The sequence below is a fragment of the Zeugodacus cucurbitae genome, chromosome 6, assembly GCF_028554725.1.
Source record: "Zeugodacus cucurbitae isolate PBARC_wt_2022May chromosome 6, idZeuCucr1.2, whole genome shotgun sequence".
NCBI lineage: Eukaryota > Metazoa > Arthropoda > Insecta > Diptera > Tephritidae > Zeugodacus > Zeugodacus cucurbitae.
This window is the reverse complement of record NC_071671.1, coordinates 504,087-521,963: the sequence shown is the minus strand read 5'-3', so window position 1 is coordinate 521,963 and position 17,877 is coordinate 504,087. Positions and strand designations below refer to the sequence as shown.

Sequence of the window (17,877 nt, the reverse complement as noted above, 5' to 3'; positions counted from 1 at the left end):
AAACGAAAATTTCACTTGTCAAAACAAATTTCTAGATGTTGCCAGCTCTATGTAATTTCAATTATTTACGCAATTAATAAATTTAAGATATTATAAATATTCGAACAATTTAGATAACTATTTTTATATAATTGATATCCTATCCCTTTTTTATTTGAGATACTAAAGCACATAACCTGATAACTGCAGTTGTGGAAGCTACCGGTTTTGTTGTAAAATATATATAACACTATATAAATTATTTTAAGATTAAAACCACGTTGAAAATATAGTTAACATAAATATGGAAACATTAAAATAAGCATTTTTAAGGGAGTAAACTTTTATTAACCTTATTAAATACCAAAACAAACATATGTTTCTGCCATAAAACTAGTTAATAATAATGACTAACACAATCCCTCTTCTTCTTCATCCTCATCATCGTTAGGTACACTAGGTTTTGTTAATCCATCGTCAGTTTGCTTAAAATATTTAAGGAAAGAATGGTGATTAAAGAAGTGATTCATAGTAAATAGATATGTATAGAACTCAGACCAACAAGAGTAAAGAAAAAAGCGAAAAGTTACTATTCATTAATCGATCGATATAGTTATACATAAAAAAGAAATATATGTTGAATTTACCTCAGTATTTGGAGACATATAAGAAGGTGCAGCACCTTTGATTACGTCGGCTTTTGACGTAGTTGCTATGCCATGTGGTAATGGTATATCCCGAGCGAGAATACTGTATTCAACATCCATATGTCGTATAAAAGGAGCCGCTAAAGCTCGCTTAGCGGATTCCGGATCTTCATCATCAAATGCTTGCAAAAGAATTTCTAATGTTTGAACTTCATCCGAATCACAACAATTACCCCATTCCTTAAAAGCCTTCTCTGCTGCAACAAAATCACCACGAGCAAGTTGGACCAAAACTAACGCTACAGCTAATCTCCCAATTTGACCATATGACTCTGTTTGCTGATTTAACCCAATTTCCCTTCTAATTGCATCAGCTGCCTGGTCATATCTATTTTTGAGTTGATTATAAATAATATAAATTTCATTAAAATCGTATACATATGAATTAAAAAATATATACTCACTTATTTAATTTTACCAAAATACGTGAAATTTTGGATGCGTACTCTGCAGCATGACGTGTGGAGTCGTCTAACTACCAATCAACAACTGTTAGAATAAGCTCAATAAATATTCCATTTTCATTTAATACCATTACAACTTCCAAAGCGTGCTTATAAAAGGTTAAAGCGATTTCAGGATGTTTTTGCTCGACAATTTTAGCAGCTTTGTCTAATGCGGTTGCAGCAGCTTCTGGTGATCCATGTTGCTGATAAAGATTACATGCTTTATTTACATTTTCCTCTATTTCGAGTAAACTGTTGGTTTCTTTCAATATCAAGATGATCTTCAAATTAATCAAAATTAATTACCAATCAAAAAACATTTAGTTATTTTTAAACCTGTTCGTAGCATTTTGCGGCATGAAACCAAGATCGATTATTTTTATGACAATCAATTGCCTTTAGTAAACACTCTTTGCTTTGATCAAAAGACTTAGCTATACGAAAGGCGGTAGCTAGTATGAGTAAAAAGTAAAAAATTTCATTAATAACGGATTACATTAGCAATATTACATTCTATTAGCAGTTATTAAAAAAAAAAAATAAAAAAAAAAAAACATTTTAAGTAATATTAATAAACAAGCCACAATGTAAATTCAAGAATATTTATGAGCAATAGTGAATATGTACCTGCTTTCGTGTATTCATCTGCAGCTACGTCATAATCGGGTCTCCACTTTAATAATCCAACCTTTAAGCTAAAACACATAATTAAATTTTATAACTGAATAAGAATATCTTACCTTTTCTCTGCTTGTCGAATTAATTCTCGACCTTCTTCTAATTTTTTAGAAGTCATAGTAAATTTAGTTTTTAAATGCTCCTTACCTAAATCAATAATAAATGGGAGAACAATTTTGGACAGCGATGCCAAGCTCAATAATTATTTATACAAATTAATGTAGCATGCTGCCAGACAACAAAACTTTAATTCGTCTTCAAAAAATTCATCATTCGCATCTTTAGTTATTTCATATGAATGAATATTCGTTAATTACACAGATTGAGATAGAAAAGCTAACAACTTGCATAAAATATTACAAAATTAATACATTAAATTATATTAAGTATGTAACTGCGTCAATTGAAACAATACGAATATATAAGGAACAAAGTAACCAGTACTCATCGACAGTTTTTTTTTGAAACTTCCATTTGTATCTAAATCCGTGTTTGAATACTAAACATTCCTTTCAAAAAGGATGTTAGATTTTTAAGTTATAATAGCATTCAAAACGCTAACTACAAATAGAACTTGTTAATAACAATATTAATATTTAAAACAATTATGTACGAATAAGTTATCTATCATCATATACAGTGGAACTTCCATAACTCGAAAATTCAAAAGGCAATAGCGTTTAGAAATCAAATTTCATACAAAATTTCTTTCCATAACTCGAAGTTCTCCATAACTCGAACTCTTGAATTGGCAATAGAAGTCAATTTGTATACATATTTCTTTCCATAAATCGAACTTTTCGACCAGGGCGTAATACAAATTTAAAATTTTACTATCGAGGCAGAATTTTTAAAGAGTCCCTCTATTTTAAATTTATGGATTGCATAAATCACGTAAAAAAAGGCAAACAATAGCAAACAGCAACAAACAAAATTACAATTATTCGAAGTAAATAAATAAAACTGTGTATAAATCCATATTTTACAGGCTTTTGAACAGACTTATAACTCGAAGTCTCTCTAACTCGGAGTTTTTTGTGGTTTATGGTGATTCGAGTTAAGGAAGTTCCACTGTATATGCAGTTAAACTTCCATAACTCGAACGTTTATACCTCGAAGTTCTCCATAACTCGATGTCTTGAATTGGCAATAGATGTCAAATTTCATACAAATTATCTTCCGTAACTCGGAAGTCTCTCTAACTCGAAGTTTTTTTGTGGATTATGGTGATTCGAGTTATAGAAGTTCCCCCTCGCGAAGGATAAACTCGGAACAAAATGCTAATCGGTATATTTTGGTGTGCAGCATTTCCACCAAATTAAAATCTGAAAGTATCACAAATCTGCAAAATTTCTCATCAGAATAGTATCTATTGAAATTCTGATTAGAATATTTAAACCAATTAAAAAATTCTGAAATATTGTGCAAAGTGAAGGATAGGGATCCATCAATAGATACATATGTATATGTATTGTTAAAACACGCATAGGTCTAAATATGCGTTGCGTTTCTTGTGTCCTTGGGGACCTCGGTCGATCACTCGTGGTGAGTGAATTGTACACATATAATAATCAGAATATAACAAATATTTTTGTACAAAACTTATATGATTTTTCACTGTTTCCTTTGATATAACAAAATTTATATTTAAAAATTTAACTTGTATTGAAATTCACGCGCATTGTATTATAGTGACCTAATACGACTCTTGCGCAGTACAGTAATATTGATTTTCCTATTACATGTAATATTTACACAAATTCAGTTGAGCAGTTAACTAAATGAAGTTTGAAAATAATTTAAGTTCAAAGGAAATAACTGTTAATTATAGAAGAACACGGTTTATTTTTCTACATTCATTATAACATAATAAATATATCAAAGATACTCAATACAACGAGGTAAATATTTTTCCATTTTTTATGTACACATTATTATACACATCAAGTTGCCTTAACCTATTGCAGCATGTCTCATAATCATTGTTTCGAGCTGAATGAAATCCGGATTTTGGATAAAATTTTGAGGCAATGTGAATATTATATTTCAAACAATGGCATGCAACAAGCACCACAAGCTCGTAATAAAAAAGTGTGCCTCAAGGCAAACAATTTCAACGAATTGCTGTTGAATAATAACTTGAATAAATTTGTAGAAAAAGAACTATTTTCATTTATGTGTAAGCTCAGGAAAATGGACAAGAAAACCATATTTGTTTCGGATATCCTAATTAATTCCGGAATATTTACGGAAGGTTATGACTACAATAAGTATTCGTTAAATTCCAAGAACCACATAAATGTTAATCGATTTATTTACCACAAAATTGCACGAAAAGATGAAAGTGAAAATATAACATATAAAAAGGTAAAAAATAAATTAAGTGAACAACATTCTGACAAGATTATATATGAAACCACCAATTGTTTGGTTGCTGAAAATATAAGCAAAAGTAAGAAACACTTTTCGTCATTAAATAAACATAATAGCGATGATACAAATAGTGGAAATCAGTGGAATGTTTATGACGGTAACTGTATGAAATGTGAAGAAAGAAACATTAAATGTAATTTACACACCTCCGAGACCCCAATTGAGAAAGATAAACTTCAAAAGAATAACACTTTTTATGGCAATGATTTGACGTGTAACAAACGAAAAGACAGAATACATAGCCAAGCAAATGTGTTTGAGAAGACTATATCATACGATAGTGTTCGATCAAAAATATCATCTCAAAACTTTATAAAGAAAAAAATCCCTCAGAGACTTTCAAAGGAGCACACCGACGACATTCCTGATAAAGAACCTCTCCTTGGGCCAAAGCCACTAAAATTGCCAGATTCGGTGGAGGCAGTAAGTAAAAATATACTTAATATTTTTACCGTTCTTTAACTTATACATAAATGTAAATAATAACTTTAAATAATTTGGATTTGTTTATTTTGTACCTTTATCTACAACTTTATACGATCTTTTTCGTATTCGGAATATTTTGTTGTAGGTACTTTCATTAGGTTCAACGATTTTACCGGATAAAAAGATTGATAACACAGAATATCACAAATGGACGATATTACATTATTCGCCATTCAAGGCCGTTTGGGATTGGATAATATTGATACTTGTAATATATACTGCAATATTCACACCATATGTGGCCGCATTTTTGCTTGGAGAGCCGGATTATCAAAGACGAACAAACAAATATATTAACAGTGATCCACTTGTTATTGTCGATTTAATCGGTAAGTACTTATAGAATTGGCCTATTCAGCAATAGCGGACAGTACACTATTTCATAAAGTGGATAATATTGTATTCATATTTAGCATCGATTTGCGCCTCACTCAAACAGACACATGTCGTGAAAAAGCTGTAATGTCTGAAACGGGAGGTAAACAATATAAAATTAGTATGTACCACATATTATTTTCGAATATTTTAAACAACTGTCAAATAGGATAATACTCGTATCTATGAATTATTGCACGTTTATGATATATATTTGTTATATATGTACATACAAAATATTTTTTTGTCTAAATTTCAGTTGATGTTACTTTTGTAATTGACATAATCATAAATTTTCGAACCACATTCATTGACGGACAAGATGAGGTGGTCTCGCATCCTGGACGTATTGCGGTTCACTATTTAAGTGGGTGGTTTCTAATTGACTTAGTGGCTGCAATTCCATTCGATTTACTGCTAGTCGGAAGTGACACAGATGAGGTATTTTAAATTTCAAAATGTCCTTTATATCTAATAACATATAAATTTAGACTAAGCCGTTTTCTCTAACATACATATATGTATGTATGTAGCTGCCAAATTTAAATTTCTAGTAAAAATATATACTTTGTTGATCTCATAAAATGTATCCAACACATATTTCATTACATGGATCTAAGCAGACACACTATTCTATATACATATCTCAGTACTGGTTTTTGCATATATACTATACATACATATGTACACAACTATATGTGGTCGCATGTATCCCAATTATTTTTGTTCCTGAGAAATGTATGTATATTACGCTCAATAAATTCCTACGGTTCGTTTCACGCTGGTCATTTAATTTAATTTAATTCTTTACTTACAACGAAGTAAATATACATACGTACATACATACATGCATATAAATATATGTATATATTATGTACACGTGCAAATTTATATATGTAAAAATAAATATTTACATTTGTGCACTATATTTTAACAACATGTTAATACCCTTTAATTGTTTTTTTTTACTATACATACATAAATAAGAATTTCTTTTGACTTAAATAATTTTTTTGTTCTTCGACGAGGTAATTTTTGCGCAATATAATTATAAAGTATTTAACTAAACCTATGATATCTACATATACACATCGCTTACTGAGTTGATTGAGCTGTTCTAACAAACAAAAGTTGTTATATATTATGCTTTATAAAATGTAAATCAGATTCCAACCAGACTGACGCTTTTCATTTGTATATACATATGTATGTATAACACACCTCTCAATGATAAATTATGTATATATAGGCAGGAATAAACCATTTAATCTAATAATTTCAAATAATGTAATTAATATTAACATTTACTGGACCTTCTCATCCTCATTAATTTAACGTGGTATTCCGAACTTTACATATTATTACAACTAACTTTTTCCATAAAATTTTAACAATTCCTTCAATAATGTAAAATTTGTTTTTTTCACCATACCCAAAAGGAATTTCTTATAAATTCATGTTGTAAACTATGTAATAATAGTATTCGCAATTTTCAGTCAATGCAAATAGACAGTAAAGATAAATACATAAACTACATAATCAATCACACATATCGCATCCGAGTGTGTTTGTGTACTTCTTACCACAATGTCAAAAAATAGTTAGCGAGGTTTGCAAAGGTTGGAATTAGGATATATTCTGATTTCGAAGGATATTTTTGTATGAATACCATGCGAAATAAACATTTTTAAATAAATATTTTCGAACCGTATTTATTTTAATTTTTTCGATTTTTTATGTGAATGCCTATATGTATCAACATGATCCGGTCTAAATATTTTGTAATGGTTTATTTGGAGATTTGGATACATACCGGACCAATTGGCATTAGTATTTAAAATGTTCAAGGTACCAATTGTTCCATATTACACAGTAGACTTAAATAGGAATGTACACTTAAATTAGAAATATATGTACATATGTACATGCATATATGTAATGGATGTATGGTATGTATGTATACATAATCGAACCGGCAATAAAAAATAGCACCATATATGTATGTATGTATGTTTCTGAAAAATACATAAATATATGTACATACATATTAAAATTATTGTATCAAATATTAATGTACATACTTGTGTAGCTGAACAATGCGGCAAAGGTGCTAGCACCATACGATGCTGTAATTATATACATAAATAAATATAATTTTGTACACGATTATGAAAAGTAATTGTTGAAATTCAAGAAAATTACATACAATACATATATTATCTAAATACTTTTCCAAATATTTTCAAACTTTTTGTATGTTTAATTTTTGTAATTTTTATGTGTCCAATGTTTTACAGCTCGGCTTGGATAATGAAGAGGTATTATTAGTGAATAATTCTTTCTCTAATGAGCTTTTGAGCGCAACTACTTTTTTATGTTTAAGCAAATTAAAAATGCTGTATTCTAACCCAGTAGCTTCAATTCCACAATTATACACTTCTAAGTATGTAATCTAACACATTATGCGTGCTATTTTAATTGCAAACGGTTCTTATTACTTGTCGCAATATCCTTTATTATCGCCATTAAAAAAGAAATTACGAAAATATTCATTGGCGCATTATCATAGAAAAATTAAACGCGGCATACACAAGAATGCCGTTTCTTACGTTTTATAAAAGTGATCAGTATACGAAGAAATATGTATATTTCAACTAGAGCAGATTCGAATGATGAAAAAAGTTCAAGAAATCGTGAACGCTTCAACTACTTAATTAAAATCAACTACAACATAATTACAATAGATTTTCATATTTGTACTTAAGCAGTACGAAATGGAGCACTTATAAGATATAAAACTTATGTATTTACATACATAAACATAGGTTTCCTACACCAACATACATTAATGTATGTATGTATGTAAAACGAGTACATAACTTGTAAGAAGCCTCAGTCCATGCAATTTCATTTACAATAATTTATCACATACATATTTAGATGGAAGTTCTATATTGATTGTTTTAAAATTAAATATTATTGTTTAAATGTTTTGATAAAAATTTTATATGTTCATTTAACGAAAAACTATAAAATTATTGATGATTTCATTAAGTTTCTTAAAGTCTTGAAGTTTTGAAACCTCCTAGCCATCTCCTAAATTAAGTGCGAATTCTTTCTACCGCTTAATTTATGAAATAACTTTTCTAGACTTTCCATAGCCTATCGAAGTTGTCTCTTTAAGTTCCAAATTAATTGACCGAAATAGAAAGCGAAATATAACTGTGGTTAAGGTTAAGCCCCTTTATGATTTTTAACTAATAGTTTTTTGAACTAACAATTATATTAACGTTTGTGGCAATTAACAAATATACGAATATTTGTCTGAATTCACATATTTTTTATCCACTTCAGTATCGGTCTGATGAAGCGAATTCTCCGCTACCCGATTCCTAAAATTTTATATACATATTTAAATGCACTGGAATATTCCTCAGGTGACTCACAAAACGAACCGAAAGTTTTGAGCTACACAACCAATAATTGAAACTTCAAAATACAAATGGATACTGTATGTAAAAAAACTTACATGAATAGTAGCTAAACAAGTATTGCGAATGAACTTTTACAAAGCTAAATTGTTTGTACTCGCTTTATAAGTACATTTTATAAAGAAGGCATGGCATCCACGAAGAACAAAAAGATTTTTTTATTTCAAAAGTAACACAAAATTGGACAGTAAATATTGTCATTTTTTGCTTATATAAGTACTTAAGCACCTCCTGCACATAGGTATACCATTTCGGGTATCAATTAACAATTGTTGTTTTAATATTTATGTAACATCAAAGCATGTGGTCATATATAATGTATAAGTTTTATAAATATATGAACAATATAAATATATGAACAAAGCGAAATTGTTGATTGATCGAAAATACAGGGAAGCAACATACGCACTTATTCACACTTATAAAATCGTTTACCTTATTTCGGGGTGTTCCAAAGATCCCGAATTTGCACACATGGCTTTTATTCACTTATTCTTAATTACGTTTTACGCAAATTTGGTTAATGTTTTCTTTCTATTTTTTTACAGACAACCACACTAATAGGATTGCTCAAGACTGCACGATTACTACGACTCGTGAGGGTAGCTAGGAAAATAGATAGATACTCCGAATATGGCGCAGCTGTATTGGTTCTTCTCATGGCAACATTTGTACTGATCGCCCACTGGCTAGCCTGTATTTGGTATGTACATTTACATCATATCACATTTACATACATACGTCTTAAGGACGTATACTTTTAAAATACACACGTATTTGATGAACAGAAGTGAATTTATAAATCATATTAAATTTTCAATCTTTTCGAGTTCAGAAAAATTAATCGTTTGTATCAAGAATATCCACGATACAATTTAATAAAGTAAGAAATTGATAATAGTTTTAATTTCGCATTTTGAGGGTTCTAGCTTTATTCACCAAATTGATTCACGTTATTTTCCGTAGGTGATCAATAGACATTTATCTATACACAGTATAAGAGGAGTGTTTAAAAAAATAACAGTCATTTTATTAAATTTCCATTGAAAAATGGCTATCCCGAAAATCGGGTTTAAGAAGTGTTTCGACGATTAATTTTTTATTTTCTGAACACACTTCGTATATATACATACATTCTATGTAAATATTCTTATGATTTATTTAACCCTCTAATGCATGAATTTTTGTTTCGACTGTGATTTTTATATTAGACTATATTCAGGTCTGTGAAGACGAATCTGATGTTAGTTTTTCGATTTGTCAATTTGTGTACCTTTTACAGGTAAAATAAGGTAATCCGCCTCAAGGCGGACCTATGCATTAAAATGTTCATATAAATTTATGTTTTCATTTCTTCTTTATTGTGATATTTGAAAAAACAATCTTTTGCCGTTGAATTGCATAAATTAATTTTACATTTAATGCAAAATGCCTGAGTTTCTGATTTGCATCCACGAAATTTGCACATTTTTTTGCCTGAGCGGTCCAAAAACTTACACCAGTGTCCTATTTGATCGTATCTTATATTTTCTGATAGGTGATACGTCTTTTTAGCTTTTGGTGGAGGTGTTAAAGACGATGGACGACCACGTTTTACAGGTTTTGTCGAACCAATCAAACAAAGTGTTTCTGCCACTTCTGATCTGAAGTCAGGAAGTTTACACTTTAGGACGTCCTTATTTAGTCGGTTATAAAGACAATATGCATTCACCATACTCACGTCCAGCATGTGGTAAAATAATTTATTTGTCCATTTTCTGGTTTTCATTTTTATGTGGTATCGACCAATCAATCCGTCAACCAAATCCACACCACCCATATGCTGGTTGTATTCTTTCACAATAGCTGGACAATCCACCTCAACATTTTGTTTCAATTTTCGATCCCAACGATTTGCCTTTAAGGAATATGAACTTTCATTATGTACAATTGCATCTGTTCCTACGTAGGTGGATAACAGACGAACTGCTCTTGTGTCGTACCACAAAACGCTGCTTATGTCTACTCCAAAAACACTTCCCACGTATTCTTCATTATACCCACGTGCTACTTTTTTTGATTGCAGCTCTGCGTCTGTGGAAAGTTTTATATTTGGTACTCGATTTCCTCGCACTGTACATAAACTGTGAATTCCGCGACTTCTCATATATAATAGCAATCCCAATGAGGTATAAAAGTTGTCAAAGTAAATAATATGATTGGCATTGTTTGGTATGACTTGTGACAACCTAACTACAACATTGGATGCAGCACCAAGATCTGGACAATTTGGCAAAATTTTGTTATCGCCGGCGCCACAATAAACTTCAAAGGAATACGAATATCCAAAGGAATCGCAAATCACGAATAGTTTCGCTCCCCATTTGTGAGGTTTTGCTGGCATATATTGCCTCACTGGGTTTCCACTCATTTTCGTGGCACACATTTGCTCATCAACGCAAAGTCTCTGCCGCATTGGAACTGAAGAAAAACGTTGGTTGAAATGTTTTACTAGCGGCCTTATTTTATACAAGAGGTCATAACCAGGTTGACCTTTCTCTATACGAGACGCATCATTATTGAAATGCAAGTGGTTTCTAATTTCTTCAAATCGATTGCATGTCATGGATAAACGTATCGGATCTAATCCGTATTGTCCCCAATATGAGCGACTGTTAGGAAAGCGATAAACAGACGTAAACAACAATATTCCCAAAAACTTACGCAGCTCTTGGTGATCGATACAAAACTTTGAAGATATATCTTTTTGCTTGGCATACAAGTTCATCTGTAAGGCTATTGCCTGCAAAATTTTTATTAAAAATTTAATAAACTGTTATATATTAGAAATTACCTTCAGAAAGTCTTCGGTCACAAAATATGCAAAGCAGTCGTAAGGTGTTTTTAAACATTTTAAAAAATCCGGCATGTCCTGGCCTTGAAAAGCCAAATCTGCAACACTCAGCTGAAGTTTTTTCTTCTTCCAAAGAATCGATCTTATCGCACTCATATCGTTTCTCAAATCACTTGCAGCTGGTAGGACTCCGATTTTTTCTTGCGATTCTAATGCTTTGTGCACAGAACGTGTCACTGTCGACGGTAAGAATACACTAGAAGTAACGTCACAAACAGGCAATGGAGGAATCGGTGGCAGCTCAATTATTTCAGCATTTTCTTCAAAGTCTGTCACATTCAAACTGCATTCGATTGCGTTTCGCATCATTTCTGAGGAGTTTAGCATTGCATCAATGATCGTATCATTTTCCGGTAGTGAGTAGGTTGGATCCATATCAGAATCGTCACTATCAAAATCGCATTCATTGTCGGAAGTATCAGTTACCAATTGCGACTCTTCGAAATATTGTCGAATTTCTTCATCCGTCATATGGGTCTTAGAATAACGCGACATATCTGATTATTATTCAATAATAAAATAAGAAAAATTTTCAATTGTATCACAAATATTTCATTTTACTTGAAAAAGGTAGGCAGCGCAATGCATGAGTCCGCCTCAAGGCGGAGTTCAATATTTTCGAATTTACTCACCTGCTATTAGTTTTTTTATTATAAATCGAACACTATCATAAAGAGCACAAAATTCCACACCCGTAAGTATTTTTTTCAACTTGAAACGACACAAGAATTTATATTTCTTGTTGTTCAGAAAATTGTGTTGATTGCAAAAATAATTAAATTGGCGGGAAAGTGCTAATCTGTCACTTCAAATTGACAGTACGTCAAAACTAGAAGTAGTATTGCCAATCTGAAAAAACCATTACGTAAGTTGAACTTTAAGCGTTCTTTTGAAAAAAAATCCGAATTTTAATATTAAAAGAAATATTTTATATCTGATTTTGAAAACACCCCGTCTGTAGGCAGGCATATGCACTAGAGGGTTAACGTTAAATGCGAAATTTATTTTCCTTTATAGGTATGCTATAGGCAATGCGGAGAGAACTCTGTTAACAAAAAACATTGGATGGCTGCATTCGCTAGGAAATGATATTCAAGAACCATACTTTGATAATAACACTGGTGGACCGACAATTAAGGTTTTGAATATTAAAATAAGTAATGTCCATACATAAAATTTAATATTTTAGTCTAGGTACATTACAGCGCTCTATTTTACATTTACATCATTAACCTCTGTTGGATTTGGAAATGTTGCTCCAAATACTGACGCCGAGAAAGTGTTTACAATATGTGTAATGCTTGTAGGCTGTAAGTACAATTAATTAACTTGTGTTATGTATGTACATATTTTTGTGGAGCATGTTATTCAATGATATGTTAATAAATTCATGATAGGAATTTTTTTAAATAACGAATTTCGTTATATTCACTTAATGTGAAATATTTAGTCTTCACCAGACTTGATCCCTTACTTGCCCGGGTACGTTATTTGTATTTTGTTATAAATTGATAAAGGAAACAAATTTCCTCAATTAGCCAAATCCAGTATCAAACGGGATACATTTGCATGATTTACAAGTATTTATTTTAGTCAATAAAATTTTCAAAGTTATCTTCATTCACGTATTTAAGGATTAAAATGCCAAGACTCATGCTTAACTATCATATCGATTATAACAGCCGAGATTACAAATGGCAATTAACATGAAGTTAATTATTAGCTAATATTTGTCTCGAATATCGACCGTAGTAGTAGTTCTGCCACTTGTTGGATGAACAAAGCCAAGAGAGTAGCTAATTGTGCTAAACATCTATCGAATTTTTTGTATCCACCAATTCATTTTATTCGTATCGTTCTGGTACTTAAGTACACAAACATAAGCCCATAGAGTGGACTAAAAGGTTAAAATGTATATATGTATATAAACGATTAAAATTAATAACTAGGAATTCTGTTGGGGAAAACTTCAATATTTAGAATATTCTTTTCCAGCCCAAAGGATTAGACTTTACTACTTATCATACATACGGGAGAAATATATGTTTTTATACCTATATTTTATGGCCTATACTTTTAGTATATTCTCGATATTTAATTATTCTCGATATTTAAACGACTTTTAAGATGATTAACATATGTTAATGGAAATTCGAATTTATCTTAACCTTATGGTCTATGTTGTCTGTACTGTGATGAGCGCCCAAGCTGCGGGCACGAAAAGTTTATGTTTCAACAAAACAAATTGAAACATCGTTCTTTCTGTACTTTCGGTTATAATAAGTATAGCTGTTCTGAAAGTGTGTATGTTCTTCCTTCAGCACTCTAGTATAAAAAAACCCATTAAATTTTTTAGCTCTTATGTATGCGAGTATATTTGGAAATGTTTCTGCAATAATACAAAGACTTTACTCGGGTACTGCCAGGTATCATACACAAATGTTGAGGGTGCGTGAATTTATTAGATTTCATCAGGTAATCCAAAACTTTGTAAAAAAGGAAAAATATGTTCATGATGCAAGATTGAATACTTAATTTTAGATTCCAAATCCACTTAGACAGCGATTAGAGGAGTATTTTCAGCACGCTTGGTCTTACACGAATGGTATCGATATGAACTCTGTTCTAAAGGGGTTTCCAGAATGCCTTCAAGCCGATATTTGTTTGCACTTAAATAGAAAACTGCTAACAACGTGTTCGGCTTTTTCGGGAGCTAGTCCCGGTTGTCTGAGGTAATTACATTTAAGTGTTCACGTAACTATAATTTTGATTCATTTATTCAAGGCAATTTATCTCAGTTATGTTCGAGCTTGCAGCAATAATCGTAAAAACAAATGTACGGACAATGATGACATTTTGAATTTAAATACAAATATCGCAAGTCTTTGAGCAGTATTAAATTGAACACAACTCTCATTCCATACTTATGCATATTTATACCATTATTTGTTAATTATTTTGCAGAGCACTCTCTTTAAAATTCAAGACCACTCATGCACCACCTGGAGACGTTTTAGTGCATAAAGGAGACGTTTTAACATCATTATTTTTCATAGCAAGGGGTTCAATAGAGATACAGAGAGACAACAACACCGTGGTAATTCTAGGTATGACATCTCATGCAATGAATATATAATAATTAAAAACCATTGACAGTTTGTCTGTTTTCTAAAATTTTAAATTGCTTTAGAATTTACGTTTCTAATTGACTGCACATTTCTAGCTTCAATTTCGTTAGGAACAAATATTATTAAAATATATATGTATATATGTATCTATGTGACTGTGATAATATGGGATTACCCTTTACACTTTATAAGTATTTATACTTTTTAAATCCTATATGTATATGGATTTAAAATTTAAAAAGTTGTATCATACATGAAAAAAACGTATATGTAAAATCGGGTATATGTACTTTAATAAGCTGGTCTGAAAATGCAATTATAATGTATCAAATCACTTATTATTTAGGTAAAGACGACATTTTCGGAGAAAATCCTTGTAACTATGCAACCATAGGAAAATCAAATGGCAATGTTCGTGCTCTAACGTACTGTGACATACATAAAATTCACAGAGATGATCTGTTAGATATATTAGACTTATATCCAGAGTTTTCGGAGAGTTTTGCAAATAATCTTATTTTAACATATAATATGCGGGATGTAAGTAAAATAATTAGAAGTAATTTTCAAGTTAATGATTGTTTGTACGTTTGTACCTTAAGGACTTTCAAGCTGGTGTCGAAGTAAAACATAGATATTTACGAGCAAAATCTCTAGATAGAGAGAGAAGTACCAGTGATATAACATCTATACGAATGTAAGTTAAAGTTATAAAAACAATACGTTTAAATGAATTTGCAGAATGCGATAACCGTCCGGATTTTTCGTTTTCAGTTTTGGCATTCATCAAAAAAATAAATCAAAGGGCAATTCCGGTCCAACAAAGACTCAAAACAAAGAATCGTTTAATGATGGGAAGGATCCCTCGAATTATCAGTTTGATATTCAAAACAAAGGTATTGTTTTAATATACAAATATTGCGAAATATCATTTACAAACTATTACATATTAATACTTGATACAGATGATGTTGATAACATCCACGCACTTTATAAAAATACAAAATATAGACCAGCTTCTCTTAATCGAAATAACTTGCCAAAAAATAATCTTCAAGAAAATAGCAAAAATCATAAAATTAAATATATAAATGAAATGAACTTATCCACATTCGAGAAGCAAAAACAAAGGGCCACTTGGCTTCGTCAACATAAATTAAGCAATAGCACTGCGCAAGGAAAGATCTTACAGGATGCCCCTCTATATATGGATCAGCAAAGGACTGCTGCTCAATCAAGGTAGCTTGTATTTTCCACTTGTAATTAAAAATTAATTATTTACGTATGAATGTGTGTTTATATGAATTTGTGAAAATACGCTACAACATTCTAATATTTATATTTAAAGGGAACCTGTGAAATGCAACATTTTTTCTGAAAAGGCTTTACCTACGCCAAATGCCACTATCGCCACTACAGAGTCGTGGGATGAACTTGATAGTGTTTGATTGAGTGTAATTGTTTCAATTATTTGAGGAAAAAAATAACATAATTAATAGCATAAAATTTATCTGAAAATAACATATTCGCAAGTCCTCCACGTTCAAAAAGGTGTTTGTTTTTGTTTTGTTGGACACGACTACTAATTATATTAAGTAATGATTATCAACAAAGTATGACCCCGGAAAATGCGTTGAGTTTTCGATTCCCCAGGATTGGGTAATGGAACCACTATGACGACATTCGGAATAGGATATTTTACGAGTGTTTAACGGAAAGTTAAGATCCTTGGTGTAATAGTGAGGAGATAGTTGGCAGTTAGTGGTGCTTGTTTCTGCTGTACGCAGTCTTGTTGTATGTTTGGGTTACCAGTCCTTGGCGGGTAAAAAAATCCGGGTCCGGTAACGAATTGGCATCTTAAGGCCAGAACAAGCCATAATTTTAGTATGTCAGAATCTAGCTTGGGTTAGTAGGTGTTTAATCGTCCATAAGCACTGCCTTCTTGAGAATATAAGGTTGTGTGAGAATATAAGTTCGTTGTTAACCAGTTCTGCGATACGGGAAGGGTAATACGACCAAGGGATATTATTTCGGCGACGTAAACCTGGTTGGATCGGTAAGTCATAAGCTGTTGGCGAGTGACGAGTGTAGAAAGTGTGTGTATATTGGGGTTGGCTTGCAAAAAACTGGATAAAGTGTGGAAGAGGAGAGAAATAATCAAAAACAACGCAATGGATGAGTCGATTATTTATAAAAAATGGACCCATATATTATTTATCTCTATCCGTAAAGGATGTTGCCGATGGACGTCCGAAACCGTTCCCAGGACAGTCGGTTCTACGTTACCGGAGCGGTCCCAGATTTTTATCCAGCCAAGGAATGTCAAATCGGCTGCATTCTTTCACTAAATGGATTACCTTTGTCCTAAGCGCTTGATATTGTTAAATATCCCGTTTTTGCTGCGGTAGCGGTAATACGTAAATACCCCGTTTTTTACCATCCCTAGTATATATCATTATAGTTTATGATCATACGAAACATACTGTAGCTCTTCATATTCCATTTTAACGTTCATTTGTACTGATTGAAATTTATGGTTACGATGAGCCATCTGCGCGGAATTTCTTCGATTTTAACGCGATGTTTATCGTCGGTTCAGCAAAATAACGCCCAACAGCAAATTCACCAACTGTTAACTGGAAGATTTCCTAAGGCAAATATGAGGTTAAAGTCATATGGTTCACTTTTGAAACAAAATATTTACTCTTGTAGGCAAGCGTTAACGTTGTTGATGTATCTGGAGGATGTGGTGCAATGTTTGAGGTATTTGTGGAAGCCGTAGAATTTGAAGGATTGTCCACTTTAAAGCAGCATAAATTGATAACACAAACATTAAAAGAGCAAATAAAAAATATGCATGGTGTCCGCATACATACATCAATACCAAAAGCTAAATAATATCAAGTCTACAAATCAAATTTCTATGCCTTGGCCAAAGCAAACAAGTTGTTATGTAGTTTTAATCTGCTTTCAGAAACCTTGTGAATGTACGATAAGGCAACAGGAATCAAACAGGGTGTCTGAAATATATTATTCGAAAGTAATTTCTATAGAAATGTTAACAAGTTGAATACGCAATAAAAAAGAAAATTACTCTTCACTTTTATTTATATGCTTAAATAAACATACTTAAAGTAGATTTGGTCAAATTACTTGTGAAATTAATTAAAGTCTCGTTCAAACATCTCAATTTGGTTACTGTTCAAGCTTGACTCAGATCTCAACATAGATCGGTGACTTATTTTAAAGTAAAAAAAAATA

General features: G+C 31.5%; 4 protein-coding genes across 6 annotated transcripts; 2 read left to right on the top strand and 2 right to left on the bottom strand.

The window, feature by feature from the left end:
* Positions 1-298: 298 nt before the first annotated feature.
* Positions 299-17,239, bottom strand: LOC105213416 (gamma-soluble NSF attachment protein). Of its 2 annotated transcripts, none has more exons than XM_054234066.1 (7): positions 17,100-17,239; positions 1,760-1,827; positions 1,469-1,584; positions 1,219-1,413; positions 1,091-1,161; positions 627-1,014; positions 299-464 (listed from the first exon to the last, which is right to left on the bottom strand). In XM_054234066.1, exons 1-7 carry the CDS (start codon positions 17,165-17,167, stop codon positions 390-392), a joined length of 981 nt encoding a protein of 326 aa, XP_054090041.1. In that variant the 5' UTR covers positions 17,168-17,239; the 3' UTR covers positions 299-389. The 2 variants fall into 2 exon arrangements, with proteins under 2 accessions (XP_054090041.1, XP_011184538.1); XM_011186236.3 differs by lacking the exon at positions 17,100-17,239 and adding an exon at positions 1,873-2,358.
* Positions 3,571-17,126, top strand: LOC105213415 (potassium voltage-gated channel unc-103). Of its 2 annotated transcripts, XM_011186233.3 has the most exons (16): positions 3,571-3,711; positions 3,778-4,666; positions 4,815-5,058; positions 5,364-5,545; positions 7,402-7,422; positions 9,144-9,298; positions 12,506-12,626; positions 12,678-12,798; positions 13,845-13,963; positions 14,030-14,220; positions 14,453-14,595; positions 14,963-15,156; positions 15,219-15,313; positions 15,391-15,512; positions 15,582-15,855; positions 15,965-17,126. In XM_011186233.3, exons 2-16 carry the CDS (start codon positions 3,779-3,781, stop codon positions 16,062-16,064), a joined length of 2,970 nt encoding a protein of 989 aa, XP_011184535.2. In that variant the 5' UTR covers positions 3,571-3,711; position 3,778; the 3' UTR covers positions 16,065-17,126. The 2 variants fall into 2 exon arrangements, with proteins under 2 accessions (XP_011184535.2, XP_054090036.1); XM_054234061.1 differs by lacking the exon at positions 7,402-7,422.
* On the bottom strand, positions 5,124-11,362 carry LOC114804144 (piggyBac transposable element-derived protein 1-like). The gene is made up of 2 exons (XM_054234064.1): positions 9,031-11,362; positions 5,124-5,195 (listed from the first exon to the last, which is right to left on the bottom strand). The coding sequence occupies exon 1, from the start codon at positions 11,360-11,362 to the stop codon at positions 9,935-9,937; it is 1,428 nt and encodes a 475-aa protein (XP_054090039.1). The 3' UTR covers positions 5,124-5,195; positions 9,031-9,934.
* Positions 17,150-17,716, top strand: LOC114804143 (bolA-like protein 3). The gene is made up of 2 exons (XM_029041070.2): positions 17,150-17,269; positions 17,329-17,716. The coding sequence occupies exons 1-2, from the start codon at positions 17,150-17,152 to the stop codon at positions 17,512-17,514; spliced, it is 306 nt and encodes a 101-aa protein (XP_028896903.1). The 3' UTR covers positions 17,515-17,716.
* Positions 17,717-17,877: the final 161 nt, after the last annotated feature.

Coding starts and splice junctions, on each gene's coding strand:
- LOC105213415 (XM_011186233.3), top strand. CDS start 3,779: ATGTCTCATAATCATTGTTTCGAGCTGAATGAAATCCGGATTTTGGAT. Junction 4,667..4,814: donor TGCCAGATTCGGTGGAGGCA/GTAAGTAAAAAT, acceptor ATTTTGTTGTAG/GTACTTTCATTAGGTTCAAC. Junction 5,059..5,363: donor TGTTATTGTCGATTTAATCG/GTAAGTACTTAT, acceptor TCTAAATTTCAG/TTGATGTTACTTTTGTAATT.
- LOC114804144 (XM_054234064.1), bottom strand. CDS start 11,362: ATGAACTTGTATGCCAAGCAAAAAGATATATCTTCAAAGTTTTGTATC.
- LOC114804143 (XM_029041070.2), top strand. CDS start 17,150: ATGGTTACGATGAGCCATCTGCGCGGAATTTCTTCGATTTTAACGCGA. Junction 17,270..17,328: donor TAACTGGAAGATTTCCTAAG/GCAAATATGAGG, acceptor TTACTCTTGTAG/GCAAGCGTTAACGTTGTTGA.
- LOC105213416 (XM_054234066.1), bottom strand. CDS start 17,167: ATGGCTCATCGTAACCATAAATTTCAATCAGTACAAATGAACGTTAAA. Junction 1,828..17,099: donor ATGGAATATGAAGAGCTACA/GTATGTTTCGTA, acceptor TATGTGTTTTAG/CTTAAAGGTTGGATTATTAA. Junction 1,585..1,759: donor AGATGAATACACGAAAGCAG/GTACATATTCAC, acceptor TACTCATACTAG/CTACCGCCTTTCGTATAGCT.